Raw genomic sequence first — 26,194 nt, forward strand, 5'->3', positions numbered from 1 at the left:
GACATCAGCCACCGGAACACACGGGGGCGCAGAGGCGGAGCACCCGCAACAGCAGGTCTAAGGCCCCGCCCCATTGCTCAGCCACGCCCATTTTCCTGAGTCTCATTCCTAGCCTTCCGCTCTCCTCCACTCAGCTAGATTTTGACTGTCTCCGGGCAGGCAATGAAGGTGTAACGTGGAAGCAGTTGTGCGCAGGCGCAGACGATAGAGTGCGCAGGCGCAGTCCAAAGAGCAGTGCTCAGGGCGACGTGGCGGGCGGGAGTACGGAAGCCGCTGGGAGAAATTGATCTCACCGCTACCCTGAGCATCTTTCTATTGCGTGGAGCTACCGCTGGCACCATGTTGAAGAAATTCGACAAGAAGGACGAGGAGTCTGGTGAGAGACCCTTGAAAGTGTTGGGAAGGCCAGATCCACGCGGGGATTCACGCGACCTTTCTAGGCTTCCTTCTTCCGGGCCTCTGTCAGAACAAGATTCGAGGCCAGAGAGGGGCAGGGGCTTGTGCGCAGGTCCATAGCAATTCTTGGAGAAGACGTGCTGTTTGCACTCTCCAGTTCTGGTCAGAATTGATGCGTGACCTTGTGCGGGTCACGCACCTCTCTGGACCTCAGTTTCCCCATCTTGTCAGAGGAGGTTCCAAGGATGGGTGCTCCCTTGTATTCCACCCGACCTCTTGGTATTTGCCAAAGCTGCGTTGGTTCTTTGCCTATCTGGGTGCAACCAGTCCAGCAGTTAATAACCCTGACTGTTTCTTTCACTCATTCAATAAACTACATCAGGAACCTCACTGATCCTGATATTGCAGTACCTAAGGCAAGTGCGACACTAGATGCCTGCAATAGGAATGTTAGGATGGTCACATAATGGAGGAGCCAGACAGTAACCAGATAATCACATGCATAATTACTTAATGTAATATCTGCTGTCATCTCAGTCACAGGTCAGTTAGTGTTGGTTGTCCCTGGCACATAGACTCACTTAAGTTCTGGTTGTACGAGTCAATGCTAAATGTTATACCTTGAGAGTCACAGAAAGAATGCTAGGTGACTGTGAGAGGACCTTGACTGCCTCTGGAAGATGATATAGACTTCCTTCCCGTCCCCGTGTTTGGCAGAATCTTGAAATTTAGGGTCCCAGTTTGGGGCTGTAACAGTTGGTAGAGTGCTTGCCTAGCATGCATGAAGCCTTGTGTTTGATCCACAGCACTGCGTAAACCAGGAAGTAGAGGTAGGAAGATCGTCCTCTGCTAAAATTTGAGTTCAAGGCTAGCATGGAATACGTGAGACGCTGTCTCAAAAAAAAAAAAAAAAAAAAAAAAAAAAAAAAAAAAAAAGAAAAGAAAAAGAAGGAAAGAAATCTATCCAAGATCACAACCTGTAATCAGTCTTCTCTGTTCACTGTAGGTGGAGGTTCCAACCCCCTCCAGCACCTGGAGAAGAGTGCAGTACTCCAAGAGGCAAGTTCCATCATACCTGTGTCTGGTCAGGGATGCCTGCCAGCCCTGCTGTCAGACACTAACATACATAGAGTGCTGGTTTACAGAGCCTGGGCCCAGGAAGGTGGGACCTACTAATTATATTGCTAAGTGTGACTAGTACGAGGGCAGCACAAGCAGAGACTTGGGGTATTACCTAATCATAACGTAGATCAGTTAAGAGAAATAGGCTCTCCCCACTTGAGAATACATTTGTGTGGACTGACACACCCCGTGGTTCTCTAGGCCCTTCATGAACTGAGGGGCAGCTGTGGAATGGAAGTGTACTAGGCTAGAGGTAATGGTTGCTTCTTCACAGGCTCGGGTCTTTAACGAAACTCCTATCAACCCCCGGAAATGTGCCCACATCCTCACCAAGATCCTTTACCTCATAAACCAGGTAACAAGATGGGGCTTGGCAGGGAGTACAAGGGGGACTGTGTAAGTGGGGATGTACCCTTAAGCTTTCGATTGACAGCTCTGTGATTGGAACCAACAGTCTAGCCCTGGGTCCTCTTAAGTTTCCAGCTCTCATTTGTTGCTTGTGCTCCAAAGGTCTAGCCTGCTGACCTCCTGTCCAAACCTGCGTCTTTTCTGATTACCACAGGGGGAGCACCTGGGGACCACAGAAGCAACTGAGGCTTTCTTTGCCATGACCAAGCTCTTTCAGTCCAATGATGTAAGTACGTCAATCTGCATGTCTGCAGATGTGACGCCTGTGACAGGGTAGCTGGCAGGAGGACAACTGCCTTCCACACAGTCAGGCTCCTCTTGAGTCAGGTCCTCTCCCACTGAGCAGGACTGATAGGGTCTTCTCCATGTCTTTTCCAGCCCACACTCCGCCGAATGTGCTACTTGACCATCAAGGAGATGTCCTGCATCGCTGAGGATGTCATCATTGTGACGAGCAGGCATGTCTTGGGCAGGGGTGGCTCCTCTGGTGGGACCCATTGACAGAGACAACTCGTACAGCCAAGGGACTCCTGACATCTGGCCTGTGCCCTGTCCTCCTAGGCCCACCCCCTGCCAGCCTCTAGAGTGGTCTGCTTCTTTCTCACTTCTCTGGCCTTGCTTCTCTTCCTCCTCCTTAGACGGCACAACCAGTGTGGAGCTTTCAGAGAGTCTTTAGTCAGTGCTAAGGAAAAGAAAAACAGATGCAAGAAATCCTTCAGAACTGGGAGTCAAAACTGGACATGGTGCTACACACTTGTACTTACAGCGTTTGGTAAAAACAGGAGGATAGCTGCCAGTTTGAACCTGCTTGGGCTACATAAGAAGATGTCACCAAGAAATAAAATAAAACAACACCCCCCCACACACACACACACCTAGTTCTTTTATTTCTTATTGACATTGCTAGCCAAGGAGAGGGTCCATACAGCCAGTTTCAGGTACATTGATACTTACTGGGGCTGGAGAGATGGCTCAGTGGTTAGAGCACCAGTTGCTTTCCTAGAACCCACATCAGGAGGCTTAAGAGCATCTGTTACTCCAGCTACAAAGGACTCTGATGTGTCAGAGGGCACCATACTCAGGTATACATACTCACATGCAGACAGATACTTACATTGCTAAAAATAATAAAAATAAATTTAAAAATTTTTTGGAAAGATGATACTGAATGGTCTTATCAGTCCATTGAATGGTTTTGGGAGTATATGAGCAAACAAGAAAGCCATGGTGTTGCGTGACAAAACTCTTCCTGGGGAGACAAAACACATACATTTACTCACCCCAAATAGGGAACCCGTGACAGACCAAAGTACGGGTACCACTGCGGTCTAGTTTGGTGAACCATGACTCTTTTTTTTTTTTTTTTTGGTTCTTTTTTTTTTTTGGAGCTGGGGACCGAACCCAGGGCCTTGCGCTTCCTAGGCAAGCGCTCTGCCACGAACCATGACTCTTGTTGGGGTTACTTACAGAAGTACGGGTGATGATTTACTTGTAGGAGCAGAAGTGACAAAGACAGCTGCATCATCAAAGCCCACCCTTAGTGTGGTGACAGCTCACCAAGCTGGGAACCTGGAGCACACTGCCCAGCCTGCAGGCAGATAGATCAGCAGGGTCCTTTCCAAGTGCCTCAGTTGATCCCAACCTCTTCCTGGCAGCTTGGCAGATTTCTCCTTCCAGGCACCTGGTCTGCTCTGAGATTCTCTGTGCAGCTTAGCTCTTGGTCTGAGAGAGACTCTCGGGTTTGTAGCTTACTCTGGTTAGAGCTGGTCAGTTTCAGGGACCCCTGGAATCTGTTTTTGAATTGTTCACCTTCCAGCTTAAGGCGCTTCCCCGCAGGGTGGAATGCTTCAGTCCTGGAGCAAACTGTTAGACAACTCCTAGCTTCTGCAGCCTCAGGATTTACCAGCAAACAACCAGGCAGCCGGGCTCTACCATGGCTTATAGCACTGTAATAGACTGAACGCAGAACAGAAGGACCCCTGGGACCTAATTCTGAGCTTGGGAATTTATTTGCCCCAGAGGCACAGAGGAGAGGGAATAAGAGGATGAGGGGGAAGGGGCAGGGCTAGTTGTCCTGGAATGGGACAAAGGACTGCCTCTGGATAGAGAGGGGGCAGACATGGCCCATAGGCAAATGGTAGTTTATAAATATAAAAGCAGAAACAGTGTTAGAATGAGGCATTTAACTTTAATTGGGAGTGTTAACTAGGTGATTGCTAGACTTTAACACTTTGATAGCTGGACCTCAGTAGTCAGCCTCATGAGGAGGAAGTGGCCAAATAAGGGAATGGGCCTTGGGGGCCAGCTTTAGGAATGTAATCAAATGGTTTTTAGCAAGGCAGAGGGAATTGGGGAGAAGGGCTGGGCCTGTCAGAGCTCACTATGCTTAGGCTGGTCAGAGTTCCTTCAGACAACAGCTTGACTTTGAACCAGAAAAGATCTCCAGAATGGTCTGGATTCAGAAGGAAAGGCCCAGGCTGAGCAATGGCAAGGGAAAAGGACAGCAGAGGAAAGCACAGCTCACCGAGAAGCTGCTCTCTTTGATGCTTACGAAGCCTTGAGCTCATGGTGATCCTCCTGCCTCTGCCTCTGCCTCCTGAGTGCTGGGACTGCAAGCGTGTGCCTCTATGCCTGGCTCTGTTTGGAGTTCTGTAAAACTCCTTGGAGCTGCTGTTTGGCTTGGAGGGATGAGCATAGAAGGGAGCAGTAGTTAGCAGACTGGTGTGGTAATCCAGGCAGGTTGTGTGGACTAGAGAAGAGGGGTGGCCTGTGACCCCTGCATGTCAACAGTACCTCCTTTTCCCCGACAGCCTGACAAAAGACATGACTGGGAAAGAGGATAATTACCGTGGTCCTGCTGTCCGTGCCCTCTGCCAGATCACTGATGTGAGTTCTTCCTCCCTCTGCCTGCTTCCCAAGCTCTCAAGCATACTCTAGGTTGTCTGCAGCTGTCTGAATCAAGTGGAGGAGCAGGGTGGGACTGTCTCAGTAGGAGCTTCTGAAAATGTTTGCTTTGCTCTGCACCCCATTGCTTCCACGTCTGAGCCTGCGTTCTCCCACCACAGAGCACCATGCTGCAGGCCGTTGAGCGCTACATGAAACAAGCGATTGTGGACAAGGTGCCCAGTGTCTCCAGCTCCGCCCTCGTGTCTTCCCTGGTACGTAGCTGGGCTGCGGCCTGTAAGGCTGGAGTAAAGGTAGAATAGAATGTCTGAGGGCATTGTCAGAGGGGAACCGGACACTCTGGGTCCATTGGGAAGAGCTGGGGTGAATGGCTTTGACCCACCCATTACACGGCAGATTGTCAGGACTAGCATCAGGCAGGATGTCTGCCAGGTGGGGAGAATGAGGGTGACAGCTGTGCTGTCTGTCCTTCCATGGTCTTGGTCTCAGGACAGTGAGGAGGGCCTGGCTGTATGTGAGAGACAGGGATGGGATAAGAAGGGCACCTTTCCTTAACAAGTTCCACTGCCCGCAGCACCTGCTGAAATGCAGCTTCGATGTGGTCAAGCGCTGGGTGAACGAGGCCCAGGAAGCGGCATCCAGTGATAACATCATGGTGCAGGTGAGAGGGATACTGAAAACAAGCACATTGTCATTGTCCACCCTCCACAAGTTCTCCTGGCCTCTGGCCAGGACAGGCTCTTATTCTTTGGTCACTGGGTGTTGGGGATGGGAACTAAGAAACAGCCAGGACAGCGCATGGGTGTTTAGGAAAGATTTTCTCACTGGGTGCTGCTGATATAACCAAGTATGTTGAAGGGTTGGGGAGAATATTTTGGAATAAGGCTGTTCTAACCCACCTGGCCCAGATAGGCCGGTGGCCATCACAGTCCAAATCATAGCTGAGCTGGTTTGAGAGATGTGGGGTTTTCATCTGAGAAACTTTCCTCTGTAACCTGAACCTGGTATACCTCCCTCTGAGCCTCACTTTCTTTGGAAAGTTGGGAGAGCAAGGGTTAAATGAGAAGACATACACCATGACGGATGGGAAAGGGAGTCTGTCCCTTTCCCTCAGTGATTGTTGTTCTCCTCACTCGGTGTGGATCGTGCCTTTGGGGTCAGCAATTATGCTCTAGAATACACCTCTATGGGGCAGAGACACTTACACATGGAAAGAACATACACCTGCTGTACCTTGGCCCTCGCATGCCTTGACTAAGAATGAACAGAATGAATGGGAAGAGACCTTATAACTTATATTTCCAAAAGTGGTCTCCCTGGGCTTCTAGACCTCCAAAGCCAGCTTTGTCACAGTGGGACAAGCAGGCCAAGTCCTCTGGGTTGGAAGGGTTTGTGTCCTCTGTCCACAGGACCATGTTCAGATCTTGCTCTAGGTGTCTGCTGTAGCTCTTTCTGTTCTGGTGTCTTCTCCCACATAGTCAGGATACCTGCAGGGTCCTTGCCAAAACTCTGGTGCAAGCAAGAGCATCATGTGTGTGGCGTATTAAGCACTCCATTGGAGCTGGTTACACAGAGTGCTTGGGGAACTTGATTCAGCCCCTCTGCGTGGTGTGAGTGCTATGCTTTCCTTAAACAAGAAGGGCAAAGCTAGAGAGACAAGGTGCCCTTCCCCGGGCTGCACAGCCGCAGACCTGGCCCTATGTGTCTGTTTCCCATGCTGCCTCTGTCCTGTAGTACCATGCCCTGGGACTTCTGTACCATGTGCGGAAGAATGACCGCCTGGCTGTGAGTAAGATGATCAGTAAGTTCACCCGGCACGGCCTGAAGTCCCCCTTCGCCTACTGCATGATGATCCGAGTGGCCAGCAAGCAACTAGAAGAAGAAGACGGAAGGTGAGAATGCTGGTCTCTTGCCAGCTAGTGGTGCCTTCTGCATTGCTGGACTATCCCCAGCGTCTTGTTGCTATGTTCTTTTGTAGCCGTGACAGCCCGCTGTTTGACTTCATTGAGAGCTGCCTGCGTAACAAGCATGAGATGGTGGTGTATGAAGCTGCCTCAGCCATTGTCAACCTGCCAGGCTGCAGTGCCAAAGAGCTGGCTCCTGCCGTGTCAGGTCTCCACAACATCCCTTTCCCTGCTGCATAGTTTGCCTGCTGGGCACAGGCCCTGAGCCAGAGGTCTTCAGCTAGGCCGTGATGTAGGGCTGTCACAGGTGTTGCTCTTAAGGAGGGCTGCTTTTAGTTGCATCTCTGCTGGTGAGGCAGGAGTGTGGTCCATACTAACACTGCTAGGTCAGTTGGCTCCAGAGGAGTGGTGGGGTGGGGCCCATGACCTGTGAATCTCAGTGTGCTTGCTCATGGGATGGCACTGGAGCTAACAGCTGGACTCACCGGAAATGCTCTGAGCAGGCAGGAAAGCCCCTGTCCTCTGACCTCCCTCTCCAGGCCTCACCTCCCTTCTGAAACACGAAGGACCCTCTTGGCTGTAGGTGGTAAAGGTGAGATCTGCACAAGCTACTCAGCCCAGAGTGACACACAAGTATGGATGCAGTCCATGTGTCACTAAAGAGAACCCAACAATTTTTCAGGTCTAGCCGTCAGTGCAGTGCCCTGTTTCCCTGCTGGCGTTGGGATAAGAGTAGAGAATATGCACCTGGGGGTTGAAAGGCTGAGGAGCTGGTGCAGAGCAGTAACTGTTGAAAGTTCGAAAAGGGTCTACATGGGGTTCCAAGAGTAAGAGAGAGGGATGAATATCTAACTCAGGACCAGCCCAGGGGCAAAGGAGATGAGCGAAGAGTTGTAATGATTGGACTGTTTTTCTAGAGGTCCCTACAAGTGGTGATACCAAACTGGTAGACAGATGGGTTCCATTGTGGAAGTAGTTTCCCTTCCTCCTTGGGGCTAAACAGTCCTGTGCATTCACTCACTGACTAGGGACTAACGTACTCCAGTGATAGCCCCTTATCTCCAGAGAATGAAAGACATGATGAAGTAGAAGGTTTAAAAGATACATCATCCTATTTTAAGAAAATGTTAGTTCCAGTAAATAAATAACAAGAGAGTAAAAGCCAAGCGATAAGGAAAGGGATTCAGATATTCCAGAATACAGTCCCATTCAAGATATACTTGACATAGACTTGAGCTGGGAGCTTAGTGAGGCAGCCTGAGGGAATAGTGTGGTCCCTGATATAGGCGTCATCTCTCTTTTTTTTTTTTTTTTTTTTTTTTTTTTACGATTTTTTATATATACAGTGTTCTGCCTGCATGCTAGAAGAGGGCATCAGATCCCATTACAGATGGTTGTGAGCCACCATGTGGTTGCTGGGAATTGAACTCGACCTCTGGAAGAGCAGTCAGTGCTCTTAACCACTGAGCCATCTCTCCAGCCTAGAACACTGTTGCAGAGAGAAATAGACGTGCTCCGTGAGGAAAGACTTAGCTCCCTAGCCTGGTGCTGAGGTACGTTCCTGTGAACACGGAATGAGAGGTGGCTGAGTGTCTGGGCTGCAGATGTGGACAACCGTGGCTTAACCCTGCTTCTGTTGGGCAGCTGCCATTGGAAGTCACTTGAGGTACTTGAAAGTCACCTCAAGGTTCCTTAGGAGTTCAGAGAATCAGACAGGCAGGCAGGGCACCCACGCAGTGAGGGCCTAGCACGTGAGAGGTGCTTACTATATGACACCCATTGATGGGGCCCTCAGTGACAAGATTTGGGACAAGGCAGTACTGCTGGCCTCTACAAAGCAAAAGGCTCATGTGTGACTAGCCTGAGAGTTTATTCACCTTTGGTCCCATGCTGTTCCCTGGGGACCCCAGGTATTCCACTCACATTCCATTGCCTGCATCAGGGGCAGCCTGACACATGTGTCTGCCTCCCTGCAGTGCTCCAGCTTTTCTGTAGCTCTCCCAAGGCTGCTCTTCGCTATGCTGCTGTGCGCACTCTCAATAAGGTAAGAGTTGAGGGGAGGGGAGGGAGGTGGGCTGGTCTAGCTCCTGTCTCCTTCCTCCGAATGGACTGGGAAGTGGGTGGACATGGTCCTCAAAGGACCTCTGGCCAGGCCTACCCCATAGGTGAAATGACAGAATTGGGTACTATCTGTCCTTCCTCTGCAGGTGGCCATGAAGCACCCATCAGCCGTGACTGCCTGCAATCTAGATCTGGAAAACCTGGTCACAGACTCGAACCGTAGCATCGCCACTTTGGCCATCACCACACTCCTCAAGACAGGGAGCGAGAGCAGCATTGACCGCCTTATGAAGCAGATTTCTTCCTTCATGTCGGAGATCTCAGATGAGTTCAAGGTACCCAGTTACCCTCACAGCCTGAGACCCCAAGACGAGGGAGATGATGTGAGCTCGTTGTCCATGCTGTGGAGCGTCCAGTCCTGCCTCCTGGTCTTTGACCCTCTGTCCCTTTGAACCTTGAGAACAGTACCTTTTAGGCCAGGGGGAGGGTTGATGGTTATTATTTATTCGTTCTTGCAGTTTTTATTGAGTTCTTGCTGTCCCTTCTACAGTTTCAGAAGGGGGCAGCAGTGGATGGGCAGACAGACGCCTTCTGTTGGGAGAGTAAGCTTTAGCAAATGAGCAGACACGCAAGCGAGCAGGAGCCTGAGATGCAGGGGGGAGCTGGCCCTGCAGTAGCAGCTGCTGCGGGGGAAGGCAGTGTGAGCCAGGGAGAGAGGGCTGGAGCAGGGATTGGGAAAGTACCAAGGAGACGGCCAGCTGGGCATCGGGTGCTTCAGGGAAAGTAAACGTGATGGCGTCAGAACCGGCTGGGGCTGTTTGCTGACTTACAACTCATGATAAAGTTTACTTGTAAAAAAGTCGTTTGGAAAGGCAGCGGTTTGGAACTTATTTTTTTCTGTTTTTCAAATCAAGACAGGATCTCCCTATGTAGCTCATGCTGAACTTGAACTCAACATTCTCCTGCTTCAGCTCCTTCACTGCTAACTGGGATTACTGATGTGTATTGCCCTGCCTGGCTTTTGTTGTCCTTTTTCTTGTTTTGGTTTTTCTAAATTGGCCGACTTAGAACTCAACAGAATACAGAATAGAGTCAACCCCTTGGAGCAATCCGCCTCCTGTCTCCCAAAGGCCAGGATTATAGATGCGCGCCCCTGTATTTGGCTTGTTCTTTCTTTCTTTCTTTTTCTTTTTTTTAATGACAGGGTTACACTTTGTAGCCCTGACTGTCCTGGAACTCACTCTGTTGACTAGGCTGGTCTCAAAATCACAGAGATCCACAAGCCTCTGCCTCCTGAGTGCTGGGATTAAAGGTGTATACCACCACAACCCGACATACTTTTTAAGCCTTTTTTTTTCTTTTCTTTTTTTCGGAGCTGGGGACCGAACCCAGGGCCTTGTGCTTGCTAGGCAAGCGCTCTACCACTGTGCTAATCCCCAACCCCACTTTTTAAATTTTACTTTAAAATAATTCACAGGAGCTTGCAAATACATATATACATACATACATACATACATACATACATACATACATACATACATACATACAATGGTCCTGGGCATTTCTCTCAACTCCAGTGCCCACATCCTGCATAGTTATAGTATAGTGTAAATGAAGAACCAGCGATTGTACAATCAAGAGAGCTTACTTTGATTTCATTGGTTACGAGATGCATGTGTGATGCCTTTCAGAATTGCTGCCACAGTCAGCCTTAGTGTCACTAGACAGCACTCAAGCACTCCCTTCCCAGCCCCTCACCCCTGGTTCTTGGCAGTCGCCAATCTACTCTTATTTGCATAGTAGATTACTTCATTATTATATAAATGGGGTCATAAAACGTGTCTGCAGAGTTTCTGTCAGAGCAGATAATGGTAGGAACAATTTTTAGTTCAGCAGGATAAATAATAGAGTATGGATTGTACAAACTGGGCAGAAATGCACTCTGCCTGTGTTATATGAATTCATATGTTATATGAATGGTGACGTGGTAAGATTTGCATATGAGAATAACCCTCTGGGCAGTGGGGGACGAGTCTGAAAAGACTTGGATCTCAGAAGATGAACTGGCTTAGGAGCCTGCAAGAGGGGTGATGTGAGAGCCACAGGAGGACTTGAACCAGTTAAAGATAAGAGAGGATAGGGCAGAGGGAAGAAGTAAGAATGCTTAAGAGACTTCAGGAAGAGAGCGGAATGGAATGTCAGGTGAAAACAGGAAAGGCAGGGGAGAAGCAGGCCAGACAGAGCTTGGAGACGGAGACACTTGTGCTACTGAGACTGCCATGTTTCCCCTGCCTTAGGTGGGCTCAGGACCTGTGCTCCAGTATGGAGAAGTGTTCCTCCTAGCTTCATCCTCTTACGTTGGGTCCAGGGCATGTCTTGCCTAAGGAGGGACTCTGTGGCATTTAGGGAGCAAGTTCCCAGGACTGTCAGGGACTGCCACTCATGCAGGTCTCTCTCTCTCAGGTGGTGGTTGTCCAGGCCATCAGCGCCCTGTGCCAGAAGTATCCCCGAAAGCATGCTGTGCTCATGAACTTCCTGTTCACCATGCTACGGGAAGAGGTAAGGGCAGGCCCACTGGGATCCTGCAAATTCTGTTGGTGCAGAGTGACCTGTCTGCCAAAAACTGTCTTGTGGAGCTAAGCTCAGAACACTGTTAAACGGCCTGAGGCACTTTAGACTCTGCGCATGGATGAGGCAACAGCAGCAGCCGTCATAATTGCAGTGGTGATGTGTGACTCATCAGCATGGCAACAGGTCCAGCAGGTGCCCTGAGGCAGTGCCTATGCAGAATGAGGGGCGTGGCTTCTATTAGGAAGTCTGGCATAGGAGGCTGCAGTGCCAGTCAGGAACTCTTGGAAAATGAGCTGAAAATACACATGGGTTCTAGGTTTTGTTGATTTTTTTTTTGTTTTGTTTTGTGGCAGGGTCTCTATGTAGATCTGGCTGTCCAGGAACTTACTATATAGACCAGGCTAGCCTTGAACTGGCAGAGATCCACTTGCCTCTGCCTCCAGAATTCATATCCATCAATAAGAAATAAACTTCTACTGGGCATAGCAGTGCCTGCCTTTAGTCCCAGCACTCTGGAGGATTACTAAACAAACCTAATAACTTGATTTTAATCTCTGGATTCCGTGGTGGAAGGAGAGAATCAACTACTAAAAGTTGACCTCCTCTCCATGCTTGTGACATGAGATGTATAGCCCTGTATTCACACACATTTATTAAACATACACACAAAATGATAATAAGTGTGTGAGTTTTTGTGTGTGTTATTTTTTTTTTTCTTAAAGGACTGGAGAAAGAGTTTAGGGGTACATACTATTCTTACAAAGAACCAAACTTTGGATTCATATTTAGTAGTGAATAACTCGAGCTTCAGGGAATTCGATACTGTTTCCTGGCCTCTCTGAGTACCTGTACTTAGGTGTACTTATGTGCACATAGTCACACACACACACACACACACACACACACACACACACACACATTTAAAAAAAGAGCGAAAGGGGCTGGAGAGATGGCTCAGCGGTTAAGAGCACCCGACTGCTCTTCCAGAGGTCATGAGTTCAATTCCCAGCAACCACATGGTGGCTCACAACCATCTGTAAAGAGATCCGATACCCTTTTCTGGTGTATCTGAAGACAGCTACAGTGTACTTATATATATAATAAATAAATAAATCTTTAAAAAAAAAAAAAGAGCGAAAGGAAAAAGGATTCTGGGAGCCTTAGGTGTAGCTCAGTTGGTCGAATGCTTCCGGCACTGTATAAGCTGATACATACCTTACATACCTGCACTTCCTGTGCCTGTATTGTACATCCTCAATTGAGAAGTAGAAACAAGGTTCAGAGCTCAAGGTTATCCTCGGCTACATAGTGATTTTAAGGTTAGCCTGGGATATGCTAGACCCATCTTAAGAAAACAAACTGGAGCATGAGGCTTAGTGTGACTCGAGTGAGTGACCTGCCTCCCGGGTTATTCTGAACAAGCAGAACACTGTGGTGTCTGCGCTCAGGCGCCTCTGGCCCTAAAGCACATGTTCCTCTCACTGAAAAAGCCCAAGCTTTGTCTCACTGAGGGGCTCCGGCACTCAGACTTGAGAACTTGCCTTGCCCTGCCGACATCTGTCATGCAGTCAGGATGTGGCTGTCTCTAGCATTTGAGGGTTTGTAGCCTGGGACCTTATTCATTGCGGTCACACACCAAACACACAGCACCTTTTTCTCTTCCCTTGAGATTAGTTCTCCCTATGAGCTCCTGGCTGGCCTTGAATTTAGGATTGCCCTGCCTCTGTATCTTCAGTGCTGGAATTACAGGCATGCGCCATGCCTGGCCCAGATCCTACCTTATTTGTTCTTCAGAATAGCCTGTAAGGCAGGCACATGAATTATGAGTCCCTTAAAGGTGAAGTGCAGGGCCAGAGAGATGGTAAAAAGGAACTTGCCACCAGGGCCCCTGGTCCCTGAATCTGCAAGCAGAAAGAGGAGAGAGCTGACTGACGAGTCGTGCTCTGGCATCACATGCTCTGGTGCATGGTCATGAGCACCCGTGGGCTGGATGCCGTCCTCAGCAGCAGCCCAGCCAGCCCACTCCTGTGCTGTCACAGTCTAAAATCAAAGTTGGATGGAAAGAATGCCAGGGGTCAAATCCGGGCCTGTTCCACAGACCTGTACTCTACTGTAATCTGGGACCTTTTTCTTTTAAGATTTAATTTTCTTTCTATATGGGGATGTGGGGGTGTATGCGTGTGAGATGAAATTACAGGTGTGCCAGCTATGTCTAGCTCATCAAAACTTTCTAGTTTTTAAGGTTTTTGAGGTTTTTTTTATTTAAGTATGTGAGTACACTGGTACACTGTTGCTGTCTTCAGACACCAGAAGAGGGCATCAGATCCCATTACAGATGGTTGTGAGCCACCATGTGGTTGCTGGGAATTGAACTCAGGACCTTTGGAAGAGCAGTCTGTATGTTTAACTCTTGAGCCATCTCTCCAGCCCTCACTTTTTAAGTTTTTAAAAAATTTTTATTTTGTGTTTTGATGTGTGCGCGCGCGTGTGTGTGTGCGCGCGTGTGTGTGTGTGTGTGTGTGTGTGTGTGTGTGTGCGCGTGTGTGTGTGTGTGTGTGTGTGTGTGCGCGCGCGTGTGTGTGTGTGTGCAGTGTCTGTGCAGGGTAGAGTGGGTGTTAGGTCCACTGGAGCTAGAGTCACTGGCATCTGTGAGCTGCCAGATGGAGGTGCTGGAGACTGAACTGCAGTCCTCTGGAAGAATGGCTGGTGCTCTTAACCACTAACTCGTCTCTCCAGCCCCCTTAAATGTTTTTCATTTGGATTTGTTTATTATATTTTATGTGTGAATGTTTTGGCTGCGTGTATGTGCACCATTTGCATACTTAGTGCCCTCAGAGGTCAGAGGGTGTGAGATCCCATGGAGCTGGAGTTATGGATAGTTGTGAGTCAGCCTGTGGGTGTTGGGAATCAAACCAGAGTCCTCTTTAGAACAAGAGCTTTTAACCACCAAGCCTCTCCTCCCCAACCTTTTAGTTTTTAGCAAAGACTCTGTACCTGTTACACACTGTCTCCCCATCTGCCTCTCCAGCCTCTCGCCCACAGTTCTACTCTATGTTTATGATCTGACTGCTGCAGTTACCTCAGTTGAGGAGAATCACGAGGTGTTCTTCTTTTTCTGTCTCCTCTATTTTGCTTATATCCTCAGGTTTCCTCTGTATCATAGCTTGTATCAGAATTTTCTGCTTTTTCAATGTTGAATAAATATTCCTTTAAAGAACAGACTACATTTGGGGACCAAGGTGCTGTCAGTCTTGTGACGGGTGCTTCTGCAATCTGTTCTGTTGCTGAAACCCAGAAATGGAGTTACTGGATCAGATAATTCTGTCCTTGGTGTTGTGAGGAACCACCATATTGTTTTCCCAGCCTTGCGTGCCACTCATCCTAGTTTTTCATGTCTCGGTGTCTATGTGGAGAAAGATCTCACATAACCGGACTCTCTGTTTTGAGTGAGTGAGTCTGTTAGGTACATAGCAAACAGGAGTGATGGAAGACAGCAGTAGAACCTAAGAGCACACACAGCATCCCACAGGAGTGAGCGGGAAGCCTGGGGGAGAAGGAGACCCTTGTTGACAGACTGCTAGGTGAGACTTCCATTGGCCATTCCCACCACGTGTGCTTTTACACTGTGAGATAAGCTTTGGGAAGGTTCCTGGGAGTGATTTGCTTAGCTGTCTTCAGGGATACAGTGTTATTACTTATGTGATTTACTCTTCGGGCCCCAAAGGCGCCGTTTGCACTCTTGGACTGTATTGCTGTTGCTCTTATCAAGGGCAAATGACAAGCATCCCTGGACAAGGGGTCTTAGAAGATAAAACATGCTTGGGTCTGAGGCCAGGGTTAAGGAGCAGCCCTTCCCCCAGAGCCACCTTGCAAGGCACATGACAGTTCACTATGTAAAGTACCTTGCACTAGGCAGAAGAAATGGGATCTAAAATGTTTGCATTAATCTTTCTCCTTTTAGCATTAGGAGGCCCCAGTGAGCTGCCGGGCCACGCCTGTTGGTTTTATCCTACAAAGAGACAGAACCCTCGGCTCCTGCTTCCAGACTGTCCGTGGAGCATTGTCTCTGGGCCTGGCTAGATTCAGGAACTCAGCTGGTCTCCAGAGACCATGAGCTCTGCTCAGCTAGACCTTTCTCTCCAGGGTGGCTTTGAGTACAAGCGTGCCATCGTGGACTGCATCATCAGCATCATTGAGGAGAACTCAGAGAGCAAGGAGACAGGGTTGTCACACCTGTGCGAGTTCATCGAGGACTGCGAGTTCACTGTGCTGGCCACCCGCATCCTGCACCTGTTGGGCCAGGAGGGGCCCAAGACCAACAACCCCTCCAAGTACATTCGCTTTATCTACAACCGTGTGGTCTTGGAGCACGAAGAGGTTCGGGCAGGTAGGTTCGAGCTGGGGTGATCCTGGCCTCTTAGTTTCTTTTTGCAGTGAATTTGCCAGTGAAGGGACTGAAGCTCCCAGGAGGACGAGCATCCTGGGGACATGGCCTCATGAGCTGTTCTTTACATTGTCAGGAGTTTAGATGCCAACTGGATAAAAGATTTTCTACAATTTACTTTTTAAAAATTTCACTGTATATTTGTACATAGAGTTGTTTTTTGTTTTATGATTTATGAGATAGGGTCTCGTTCTTTCTATAGCCAAGCTGACTCACACTTGAACTCCTACTACTTCAGCCTTCTATGTACTGGGATCCTAAGTACCATTGTTCCTGGCCCTTTTTTAAAAAACTGGAGAGAGAACACACACCACAAAGTTAATCTTTTTTTATAAGTCCGTGATCTATCAGTCTACCATCTTGTTTTTAATTTCATCCTATTTTTCCTTTTTACTTCTATGCCCCTTCTAGGCAATTTTTTTTCCTTTTGGCAGTTAATCAGTAAGTGATGGTTGACTCTCCCATGTTTTACTCTCAGGCTTAGCTACAAATGGAGCTGCTCAGAAGTAGCTGACAGGGGTTGGGGATTTAGCTCAGTGGTAGAGCGCTTGCCTAGGAAGCACAAGGCCCTGGGTTCGGTCCCCAGCTCCGAAAAAAAGAACCAAAAAAAAAAAGAAAGTAGCTGACAGCGTTGATCACGTTTTTTAGCCTTAATCATTAGAAAGTAGCCCCTAGTGCCTGAGAACAGGAGCCGCTAGTGTGTTACCCCTTTCTCCAGTGACTGGAAGAGGAACGTGAGGCCCGGGTAGCACTAAGATCCACTAGAGTTGCACAGAATCTGCTCTGTGATTGTATTAGCGGTGCCACCCACTTCTGCATGGTTCCCACCCCGAGCACTGGTGGGCGCCCTCAGCACTCTGGCGGGCGGCCGAGGGCGGCGGGTGAGGCATCTTTACCTTGGAACTAGGTGCAGTGAGTGCTCTGGCCAAGTTTGGAGCCCAGAACGAAGAGATGCTGCCCAGCATCTTGGTGTTGCTGAAGAGGTGAGTGTCAGCCCAGACGCCCCAGTGTGTAGCAGCGCTCCCCTGGGTCCAGTCCAGCTTTTATTCAAATGTATTCATTGAGGCAGGATTTCTCTATATCGCCCTGGCCTTCTGGAACTTGCTATGTAGACCATGATGGCCTCAGACTCACAGAGTTCCACCTACCTCTGACTCCCAAATGCTGGAATCAAAGGTGTGAGCCACCACATCCAACAAAGATTTAATTACGTGTATCTTATTTGTGTGGGTGTGGTGCCTGCATGTGTATTTGTGTACTGTGTGGTGCGTAGTACCTGCTGAGTCCAGAAGTTATCTCCTCTGAGCTCAAGGGTCCCTCTGTATTTTGTGGTTTGGTTTGCCTTATGGTGCTGAGTGAGATCTTTACCAGGGAGCTGTCTACCGCTGAACTGCGTCAGCCCTTGTGTTTTATACTGTCATTCAAGACCCATCACCCTTGCACTGAGCTTTAAGAGCTCTGCATTGCCCTGCCATCCCCATGCAGTCCTGCACGGTCCCTCTGACACCCTGGCTCGGCTCAGTCAGGAGTACCTTGTGTCCCGGCTGCAGGTGTGTGATGGACGACGACAATGAAGTGAGAGACAGAGCCACCTTCTATCTGAACGTTCTAGAGCAGAAGCAGAAGGCTCTCAATGCAGGTTACATCCTAAACGGTAAGTCCCTAGCCACCAGGACCTTCCTGGGGCTTTTGGCCCTTCCTGTGGCCTTAGAGTAGGTGTGCCGTCCCTGGGCCAAGATACCCCCAAGACTACTCATGATTCTCTGGACTAATATAGTAGTCTCTTGGATTGATATAACCTCAGAAGACCCAGGGTCACATGGCTTAAACCAGTCAATGGAAGTAGCCAAGTAAACTAAAGTGCTCCCTGTTACTCCAGTTTGAACCCAGGACTAGCACATGCTTGGCAACTCTCCACCACCATGCTGTATCCTCAGTCCAAGACTTCCGTTGTTGTTTTGAGGTGGTATCTCATTAATATAGCTTAAGCTTACCTGGAATTTATGACCATTCGCTCAGCTTAATATCCAGAGTGCAAAACACTCAGTAATAAAAACCTTTAAGCTTGGTATGTTGGCTTATGCCTTCGTACCAGCCTTAAACTTACTTCGTGTCTACTTACCTGCCAACCCTGTGGAAGGGAAGAAGAGGATAGGGAGTAAAGCCCAGAGGTTCCATGACTGTGTCAGCATCAGCGCATCTCACAGTCACAGTAGGGGTCCCCAGCCTCTGTCCTCCCTATGCATGCCATGCCTCTCTGTCGTGCCAGCTAGGCAGAATGTCTCTTACTGTCTTTAGGTCTGACCGTGTCCATCCCTGGACTGGAGAAAGCCCTACAGCAGTATACACTAGAACCATCAGAAAAGCCATTTGACCTCAAGTCTGTGCCTCTGGCCACCACACCTATGACAGAGCAGAGACCAGGTAAGGCCCTGCTTATTCCCAAGGCCCATCTGTTTCCCTTGACTGTAGAGTGGACAAGGACAGGCTGGTGAACTGCAAAGAGGGAGTAGCCCTTGCCACCTTGCCTCAGGCAGCAGGGACAGCCATGCTGACAGCTTGCTCTTTTCCTTGCATGCTTCTCTCTCAGGAGAGTTGGCATTTACAACATCTAAGTAATAAGACGGGCTCAGCAGCACCATGCTGCCTGTGACTGACTGAGGGTTACCACACCAGGTATGTTTGCTCTTGCAGAAAGCACCTCCACTGCAGCAGTCAAACAGCCGGAGAAGGTGGCAGCCACACGGCAGGAGATATTCCAGGGTGAGTAATGTCGGTATGGTCAGTAGTCGTGTGGCTTCAGAGCCTGCCAACTGCTGATCACGCATGCCTCAGTGGTAGATGCTGTCGTGCATGCTTGACGCCCTGCATTTCAGCCTAGCACCAAGGAGGTTTAAAAGGAGCAGGGACTTTAGGTTCCTCCTGAGCCAGGTGGTAGAGAACACCAGGGCTTCTTCACGTTTGACTCTGAGTGCTCATGGCCTGGGTTCAGAATGTCTGATGGAGCTTAGCTGGCATCAGAGACACTGTGCTGTGCTTTTGGTTCTCGTGTGTCCAGTCTGTGTTGCCTTCTAAGCTTTGTCTGCATTAAAACACTATATTTGAAACTTAAAGACTAGTGCCGAGGAGCTTGAGCTCAGCCCGTCTCTAAGCCTTGTTTTATATCTGTTCCTATTGCTGCTGTGACAGTTCCTCAGGCCGTGACTAACATAGCTGGCCAGTGACCACCAGGGAGAAATCTTGCCTAAATCAGTAAAGAGAGCATTGTCTGAAGCTGTTAGAGGCGGACATCTTTTACAGACACCTGACTTGTGGCTCTTCAACTGTATTCTGCTTTTGGCCTTTAGAATACCAGAGTTAGCCTGGTTCAGTCATGGTGACCCTGGGCTAGGACCTGGCATCATGCATAGTAAGGAGTCTTATCCACCGGCCACACTAAAGTTTTCCAAAAAAGACTTATTATTTATTTATTTACTTACTTATTTTTTGGTGCTACAATTTAACCTGGGGCCTCAGGCAGTGCAAGTCCTCCAGCACTGAGCTATAGCCCTTGTTGTTTTCGTTATGCTGAGACATCTGGTGTAGCTGTCTTCAGACACATCAGAAGAGGTCAGAAGAGGGCATCAGATCCCATTACAGATGGTTGTGAGCCACCATGTGGTTGCTGGGATTTGAACTCGGGACCTCTGGAAGAGCAGTCAGTGCTCTTAACCACTGAGCCATCTCTCCAGCCCATGCTGGGAGGACATCTTAATGAAGCACACAAGTAGCCTTGAATTGACTTTGTACCTTGAATTGGATCCTCTTGCTGTGGCCTCCTGAGTAGCTGGGGTTAAAAGTCTGCGCCACCATGTCTGGTGTTTCTGCACATTCCAAAGTAGCTCTTCATTGTGCATAATAGCACTCACTCGTGATCTCAAGACTCAGCAAGCTGAGGCAGAAGGATCACAAGATGGAGGGTAGCCTGGATGACAGAGTTAGGCCCTCCAGAGAAGAACAAGTAGCTCATCGTTCAGCTCTCTTCACTGGCCAGTGCACAGGGTGGATTTGTTCTTCCCCCGAGGCTGTGTTTCAAAGGCAGTACCTCACCCGTGCAGTCTTTTCTTAATTTCCACCGTCTTTTAAGAAACCTTGCTAGGGCAGCTCAGTGCACATGCTGCTCCTTCAAAGGACCCATACTCAGCTTCTAATACCTGTGCCAGACGGCTGACAGCCGTCCCCTCCAGTCTTGACAGAGGAGACAGACAGATAGACAGATAGATAGAGAGATAGAGAGAGTCAGTAATGAACTAAAGGTGAGGCTCTTCAGATGGATTAGGCCGTCCATCTGGTTTCCCACTTGGTGAATTGCTTCAGACGTCTTGCATAAGACACTGTGGGATGTACAGCTTGAACCGGAGCCTCGTGAGATGTATCGTGCTGATGGAGAGTGAGCAGCCAGTTGGACATGCTCATGTCTTCCTCTTGGGAGGGTATGGGACCTGAGGGTTTTTTTACTAGTAACCAACACAAATTGGTTTGGAGATCCAGAAACCAAGTAAATATGGCCTGTGGCTTTCAGAGCAGTTAGCAGCGGTGCCAGAGTTCCAGGGGCTAGGGCCCCTCTTCAAGTCCTCTCCTGAGCCGGTGGCCCTCACCGAGTCAGAGACCGAGTATGTCATCCGTTGCACCAAACACACCTTCTCTGACCACTTGGTGTTCCAGGTAAGCAGAGCAGCCTGAAAGCCAACGGGTGCCCATGCCCAGGAGCAATCCCAGGTCTGATGAGCCCTGTAGGGCTTGCCATAGCGTTGGCTGGGGCCATAACTCGATATGTGTCTCACCCCTCCTCGTCCAGAACTTCTGTAGCCTATGAATGTTCAACCAGATAGAGGCCTGGGGTGGGGGCCTGGGGTGGGGGTTACGGGGATATCCTGACTCTTCCCATATAGCAGCATCTGAACCCTACTCCACCTTCTCCAGTTTGACTGCACAAACACCCTCAATGACCAGACTCTGGAGAATGTCACAGTGCAAATGGAACCCACTGAGGCATATGAAGTGCTCTCTTATGTGCCTGTGCGAAGCTTGCCCTACAACCAGCCTGGGACCTGCTACACACTAGTGGCTCTGCCCAAGGAAGACCCCACAGCTGGTGAGCTCTCTGTAGATACCATTCATCCTTCATGGGAATCCATGCATTAAAGATTGCACAGAAACTCTTTGATTTAGGGATAAGAATTCCAAGTTCTTTTCATATATGATCTTCTTTCTCACAGCAACTCTATGAGGATAAGTACTCCCTATTCGTGTTCATAGTTGAGGAAGCTGAGGCTCAGTTAGGTGGGCTGTGTTTAGAATCAAGGTCTGTTTGGTCTGCAGACAAGTAAGTACTATTTTACTATAGCATAGCATTCTTCAAAGACAGGCACAACCAACCAGACAGCTCAGATTCTCCAGTGATATGTCACCTGCTTTCGTTTTCCACCATGGACCGTGTCCTGCAGCTGTGGCATGCTTGGTCTCAGCCACACTGCATTGTCTGTTTCGTTGGTCCTTCCTTTGGGTCTGTGACTTGACCTTCCTGTTCAATAAGATGGTGCCTTCTTTGCCCAGCATGCTGGGGTCGATAGCATGTTAGGCATGATTAATGCTCCCTGAAGGGCAGGTCATGGTCACCTGACCAGGAAGGAGCTTGTCCTCATCCACCCCTTCTTCCCCACAGTGGCATGCACATTCAGCTGTGTGATGAAGTTCACTGTTAAGGACTGTGACCCCAACACTGGAGAAATCGATGAAGAAGGCTATGAGGATGAGTATGTGGTAAGAGGATTGTGTCTGGGACTGAGGCTATGGTTCAGCGGTTAAGGGGACGCAAGTTCAATTCCTAGCACCCACATACTAATGAACTGTCTGGAACTTCAGTTTTAGGGGATCTGATGCCCTTTTCAGGTCTCTGCAAGCACTGTATGATTGTGGTTCACAGACATGTACAGTTTGTTTTTTTTTTTTTTTTTTTTTTTTTTGTGGACTGGGGAGGTTTTGAGACAGGATTTTTCTGTGTAACAGAACCCTGGCTGTCCTGGACTCACTTTGAAGACCTGGCTGGCCCTAAACTCACAGATCTGCCTGCCTTTGCCTCCCATGTTCTGGTATTAAAGGCATGTACTACCATGCCCAGCACATTTCTGACTATTTTCTTAGGATAATTCCTAAGGAAAGTAAGATTTTAAGACTTGAATTGCTCTTGTAATGTTGCTTTCTAGGTAACTGGGCCTCTTTGCTGTGCTGGGCCACAGTTCCTTAGTCACTAGCATGCATCGGACATTCACACTTGTGTAGTATAAGGACCAAAGGAGAAAATGGCCGTTCCAGAGCTGGAAAGAGCAGGGTTGGGAACTGCCGTAAGACCTCTCCTCCTGGGACCTATAGCTGGGGTGCTCCTTTCACTGCAGAGGTGGCTGTATGCACTGCAAAGTCCTGCAAGAACAGGTTTCTGTGAAGAACTGTTGGAAGAATGAACAAAGGAGCTGTTGTGTGGACACTGTCTTTCCAGGCAGAGTGGGAGGTTTATGTCAAGTTCACAGCTGAGATGACAATAGGATTCCGTCTATGTTGGGCCTAGAGGACACAGCTGAAGTACAGAATCTGCTGGAGAAATGATTGTTGCCAGTTGAGCCAGTGCCACTTTCATTGAGTGCTATGGGCTTGCTCTGTGTCCTGAAGGCCACCATGTCCCCCATGGTGGCAGATACCTGCTAAGTGACCTGCAGGAAGGAAGGGCTAAGGAGATGAGTTCAGAGCAGAGGCCTGGGAATGTGGGACAGGAAGTCCCTCCCTAAAGTCTGACTGTACCTCCATTTCTCCAGCTGGAGGATCTAGAAGTTACTGTAGCTGATCACATCCAGAAAGTCATGAAAGTGAACTTTGAAGCAGCCTGGGATGAGGTGGGAGATGAGTTTGAGAAGGAGGAAACATTCACCCTGTCTACTATCAAAACACTTGAAGGTAAAATGCTGGTGACATCATCTATGGCTATACCTTAGCTGGCCAGTGTACCTCCCCGTTTCCCACCAAGATTCCAGGGCCATAAGGAATACCTAGGTTTGCACTGACTGGTTCTGTGTCGGGGGTGTGTGTGTGTGTGTGTGTGTGTGTGTGTGTGTGTGTGTGTATTTAATGTGTTAGGCCCAGACTTTGACTAGCACCCTACAAACACGCACAAATAATCATACACCTATGACTTAATATGGCCGGGATTTCTCCCTGCAGAGGCTGTGGGCAATATTGTGAAGTTTTTGGGAATGCATCCTTGTGAAAGGTCAGACAAAGTGCCAGAAAACAAGAACACTCACACGCTGCTGCTAGCTGGTAAGAAACGTCTGTGGCTGGAGGAACTTTACGGTGGGAATGCCACTGGGTTCCCCCACAGGAACGCCTGAGTGTTCTAATAGTCCTGGCAAGCCCTTGTCCTTTATCCTATGGGATTGGCTGCCGAGGGTGTGGCATGATGGCTCAGCATTCCTCTGTGGTGCTGGTCATCTGAAAGCAGCAGGTCTGTGATCGAATGCTGGGGATCCAAGTACCATTTCCCGAGTCCCCGATACAGTTTTAATGTAGTTTTTCCCGTTTCGAATGAAGTTAAGTGTCTTCTCTTCATATTTCTTTTTCAGTGACTTGTCCGATATTCCTTTAAGTATCGACTTTATTGGCTTTGTTGTTTTTGTTTGTTTGTTTTCTTAGTAAGAAGAGTGGGTGTGGGGCCTGGCCTGTAACTCACTCTGTAATTTCAGCGTTTGAGAGACAGAGACAGGAACTTCTGTGTAAGTTAAAGCCAAAGGCTACATATTGAGTCTCCAAAAAAAAAACCTAAGCAAAGCCAAATGAAATTCTCAGCACCGACATGACAGTTGACAACTGTCTGTAATTCCAGTTGCCCCAGATCCGACACTTTCATACGCACATATATGCATGCAAAACACCAACACACAAAACTTTTCAAAAAAAAAAAGTTAAAAAAAGGAAGGAATGGCTGTCCACATTTCATATTGGAACCTTCCCAACACACACAACATTAAATGGTGCATATAATGAACACTAACTGCTCTCCTCCTCACTGTCGGAGCACCTGCACCCACTCTCTTCCCTAGAGTATTTTCATGCCACTTACTTTGTAATTCATATGTAAATACTTGCTATCCTGTGTCTAGCTCCAGAATGGCCTTAGCCTAGACATTTGTGGAAATGGAGCTGAGAGTGAAACTCAGTGATTGAGGCTAGGCAGATTTCTGCAGCAGAATCTTCAAGTATATCCCAAGATTCCTTGAACTTGTAATTCTCCTGCCTCAGCCTTCTGTAAGCCACCACACCTTTTATCCTTCTCCAGTGCTGATGATCAGACCCAGGGCCTCTTTCCTCCCAGGCAAGGCAAGCAAGCAATCTATCATTGAGACACACCCAACCTTGAATGGGTTTTTGTGTGTGTGTGGGTGGTGGTGGTAGTTATTTTGGGGGTTGGGGGCAGGGTGTGTTTACAAACAGGGTTGGGAAGGTGTTCTGCTTCAGTGGGTGCCCACAGCTCACCATCACCAGGCTCACTTCTCTGGCCTTGATGAAGCAACTCAGTCCCTCGGGCCTGGCAAACACCTGCTTTGTGGTTTTCTTATTAGGGCCTGCCCCTCATCAGCACTCTCGGGTTCAGCCACTGTGAGCCTCTACTGTGAGGTATAAGCCTTACATACCGAGCGTTCAATGAGCCTGGCAGGGGCTCAGGTGATCTAAGTTACTGATATATACAGTGATTCCTAGTTGCTGTGCCACTCGGTCTGCAAGGGTTCCAGAGCTCAGCAGGGAGGCCTTGATCAGTTGCTGCACGTGTCGCTCTCTGCATAGCTTCCTTCAGCCTCCCAAAGCTCTGTCTGCCTCCTCTCTTCTAGGAGTGTTCCGGGGTGGTCATGACATCCTTGTGCGTTCCCGGCTTCTGCTTTTGGACACAGTGACAATGCAGGTGACAGCCAGAAGCTCAGAGGAGCTGCCAGTAGATATCATCTTGGCGTCTGTGGGCTAAAGTTCCGGCCTAAGCCCTACTGTCTTGCCCAACACTACGCTGATGCCACTTCTTCCCTGTGAAGCCGGTGGAAACCCTTCCCCAGACCTCTGTTTGGAAACAATCAAGAATCAATACAGATTTTTTTTTAAATTCCATCCTATCATTCAGGAATGCTAGGGTAGATTTTGTCACCTTGCCTTCAAGGAGACGTCACAAATGAATAAAATGTTCAGATTTTCTCGAATACTGATACCCAAAGAAGCCGTCTCATCCGTATAGTAAGACAGCATGTATTTCTCGAGTAATAGCTGCTTCTGCAGGCTCGCGCTTAGGGCCGTCACTTTTCCTGGAGGCCTCCTTCACCAAATGGAGTAGTGCAGTTCTCCTGGGGACTGTGTCAGTGCCAAGCTTAGGATGGGTCTAAAGGCTAGCCGAGTGACAATAGCTGGCAGGTCTGATAAGCCATTCATCCTCGGGCATTTATAGATGGATGGGTCTCCAAAGGGCTAAGGTCCTTCACCTGGGTGTTACCTGATCAGCTCTGGATTAGAGGGTGTCATGGCTTTCTGCTCTGGGTCTGTGAGTGGGAAGAACAGTATCTGCATTCCCTTTGGGAATCCTGTGGTATGTCTCAGTGCTTGGGCTTTAAACTCAAATCAGGTGGTTTTAAACTGTTGGAAACACCTCAAGGACTGGACCCCTGATGGGGCTTCTGAGATGGGTCAGCAGGTAAAGGTACCTACCAAGATGGACTACCCACTCGGTAGGAGAGAACCGGTTTTCAGTAGTTGCCCCCTGACCTCGTGCACACCTGTATACTGTATGCCCATGCACATACACAGGTACGCGTTAGAACAGGGGACTGACCCCGGAGGCCGATTCCCATAACCTGAAGAGATGAGGCTACGCTTGAGCATAGTTAAGCTGTCTTTGCTAAGGCCCATTTCATGATTTATGGTCCTGGCTCCTCCATGTGCTTGGTCATGCCTGCTGTGTTGAACTAAGTCACGTGATATTAAATTTCCTAACAGGATATAAAGAGTCAGATTTTTCATTTGGGGAGTTTTCTCAGGTAGGTGACCTGAAGGCTGCTCCCTAAAGACATTTCTCTGCCCCCCACCTTCCATCCCTCTCCTGGGGTTTGGAACAGCTGCTCTTGCCTGGCCTCTCTCCCTCGTTCCTCTTTACAGGAAAAAGCCTGTCTGTCCTTCAAGGCCACATCCTGCTTAGACCTTCATGATTGTATTCTTTCTGCCTAATACCCCCCACTCTACTCCCAGGCCTGGTCATAGCCTGGAAGCCATTCCATTCAAATAAACTTCACTAAAAAAACTGAGTGTCAGCCTCCTTTTGTGA

The 26,194-nt window shown here is 48.8% G+C and overlaps 1 protein-coding gene across 2 annotated transcripts; it reads left to right on the top strand.

The window, feature by feature from the left end:
- The first annotated feature begins 229 nt into the window (after positions 1-229).
- Positions 230-26,170, top strand: Copg1 (coat protein complex I subunit gamma 1). Of its 2 annotated transcripts, XM_087656727.1 has the most exons (25): positions 230-376; positions 1,403-1,455; positions 1,793-1,873; positions 2,081-2,152; positions 2,305-2,384; positions 4,737-4,812; positions 4,992-5,084; positions 5,405-5,491; positions 6,565-6,722; positions 6,809-6,942; positions 8,711-8,778; positions 8,942-9,130; positions 11,259-11,354; positions 15,510-15,753; positions 16,718-16,793; positions 17,361-17,464; positions 18,109-18,234; positions 18,505-18,573; positions 20,372-20,514; positions 20,773-20,944; positions 21,515-21,612; positions 22,659-22,797; positions 23,062-23,160; positions 24,176-24,216; positions 24,726-25,082. In XM_087656727.1, the coding sequence occupies exons 1-25, from the start codon at positions 340-342 to the stop codon at positions 24,786-24,788; spliced, it is 2,598 nt and encodes an 865-aa protein (XP_087512853.1). In that variant the 5' UTR covers positions 230-339; the 3' UTR covers positions 24,789-25,082.
- Positions 26,171-26,194: the final 24 nt, after the last annotated feature.

This window comes from Rattus norvegicus, chromosome 4, assembly GCF_021556685.1.
Source record: "Rattus norvegicus strain SHRSP/BbbUtx chromosome 4, alternate assembly SHRSP_T2T, whole genome shotgun sequence".
NCBI classification, from domain to species: domain Eukaryota; kingdom Metazoa; phylum Chordata; class Mammalia; order Rodentia; family Muridae; genus Rattus; species Rattus norvegicus.

Excerpts from the sequence above, each read along its gene's own strand:
- Copg1 (XM_087656727.1), top strand. The coding sequence starts at position 340 with ATGTTGAAGAAATTCGACAAGAAGGACGAGGAGTCTG. Across the intron at positions 2,385-4,736 it reads GTCATCATTGTGACGAGCAG|CCTGACAAAAGACATGACTG; the intron begins GCATGTCTTGGG and ends TTTCCCCGACAG. Across the intron at positions 11,355-15,509 it reads TCACCATGCTACGGGAAGAG|GGTGGCTTTGAGTACAAGCG; the intron begins GTAAGGGCAGGC and ends CTTTCTCTCCAG.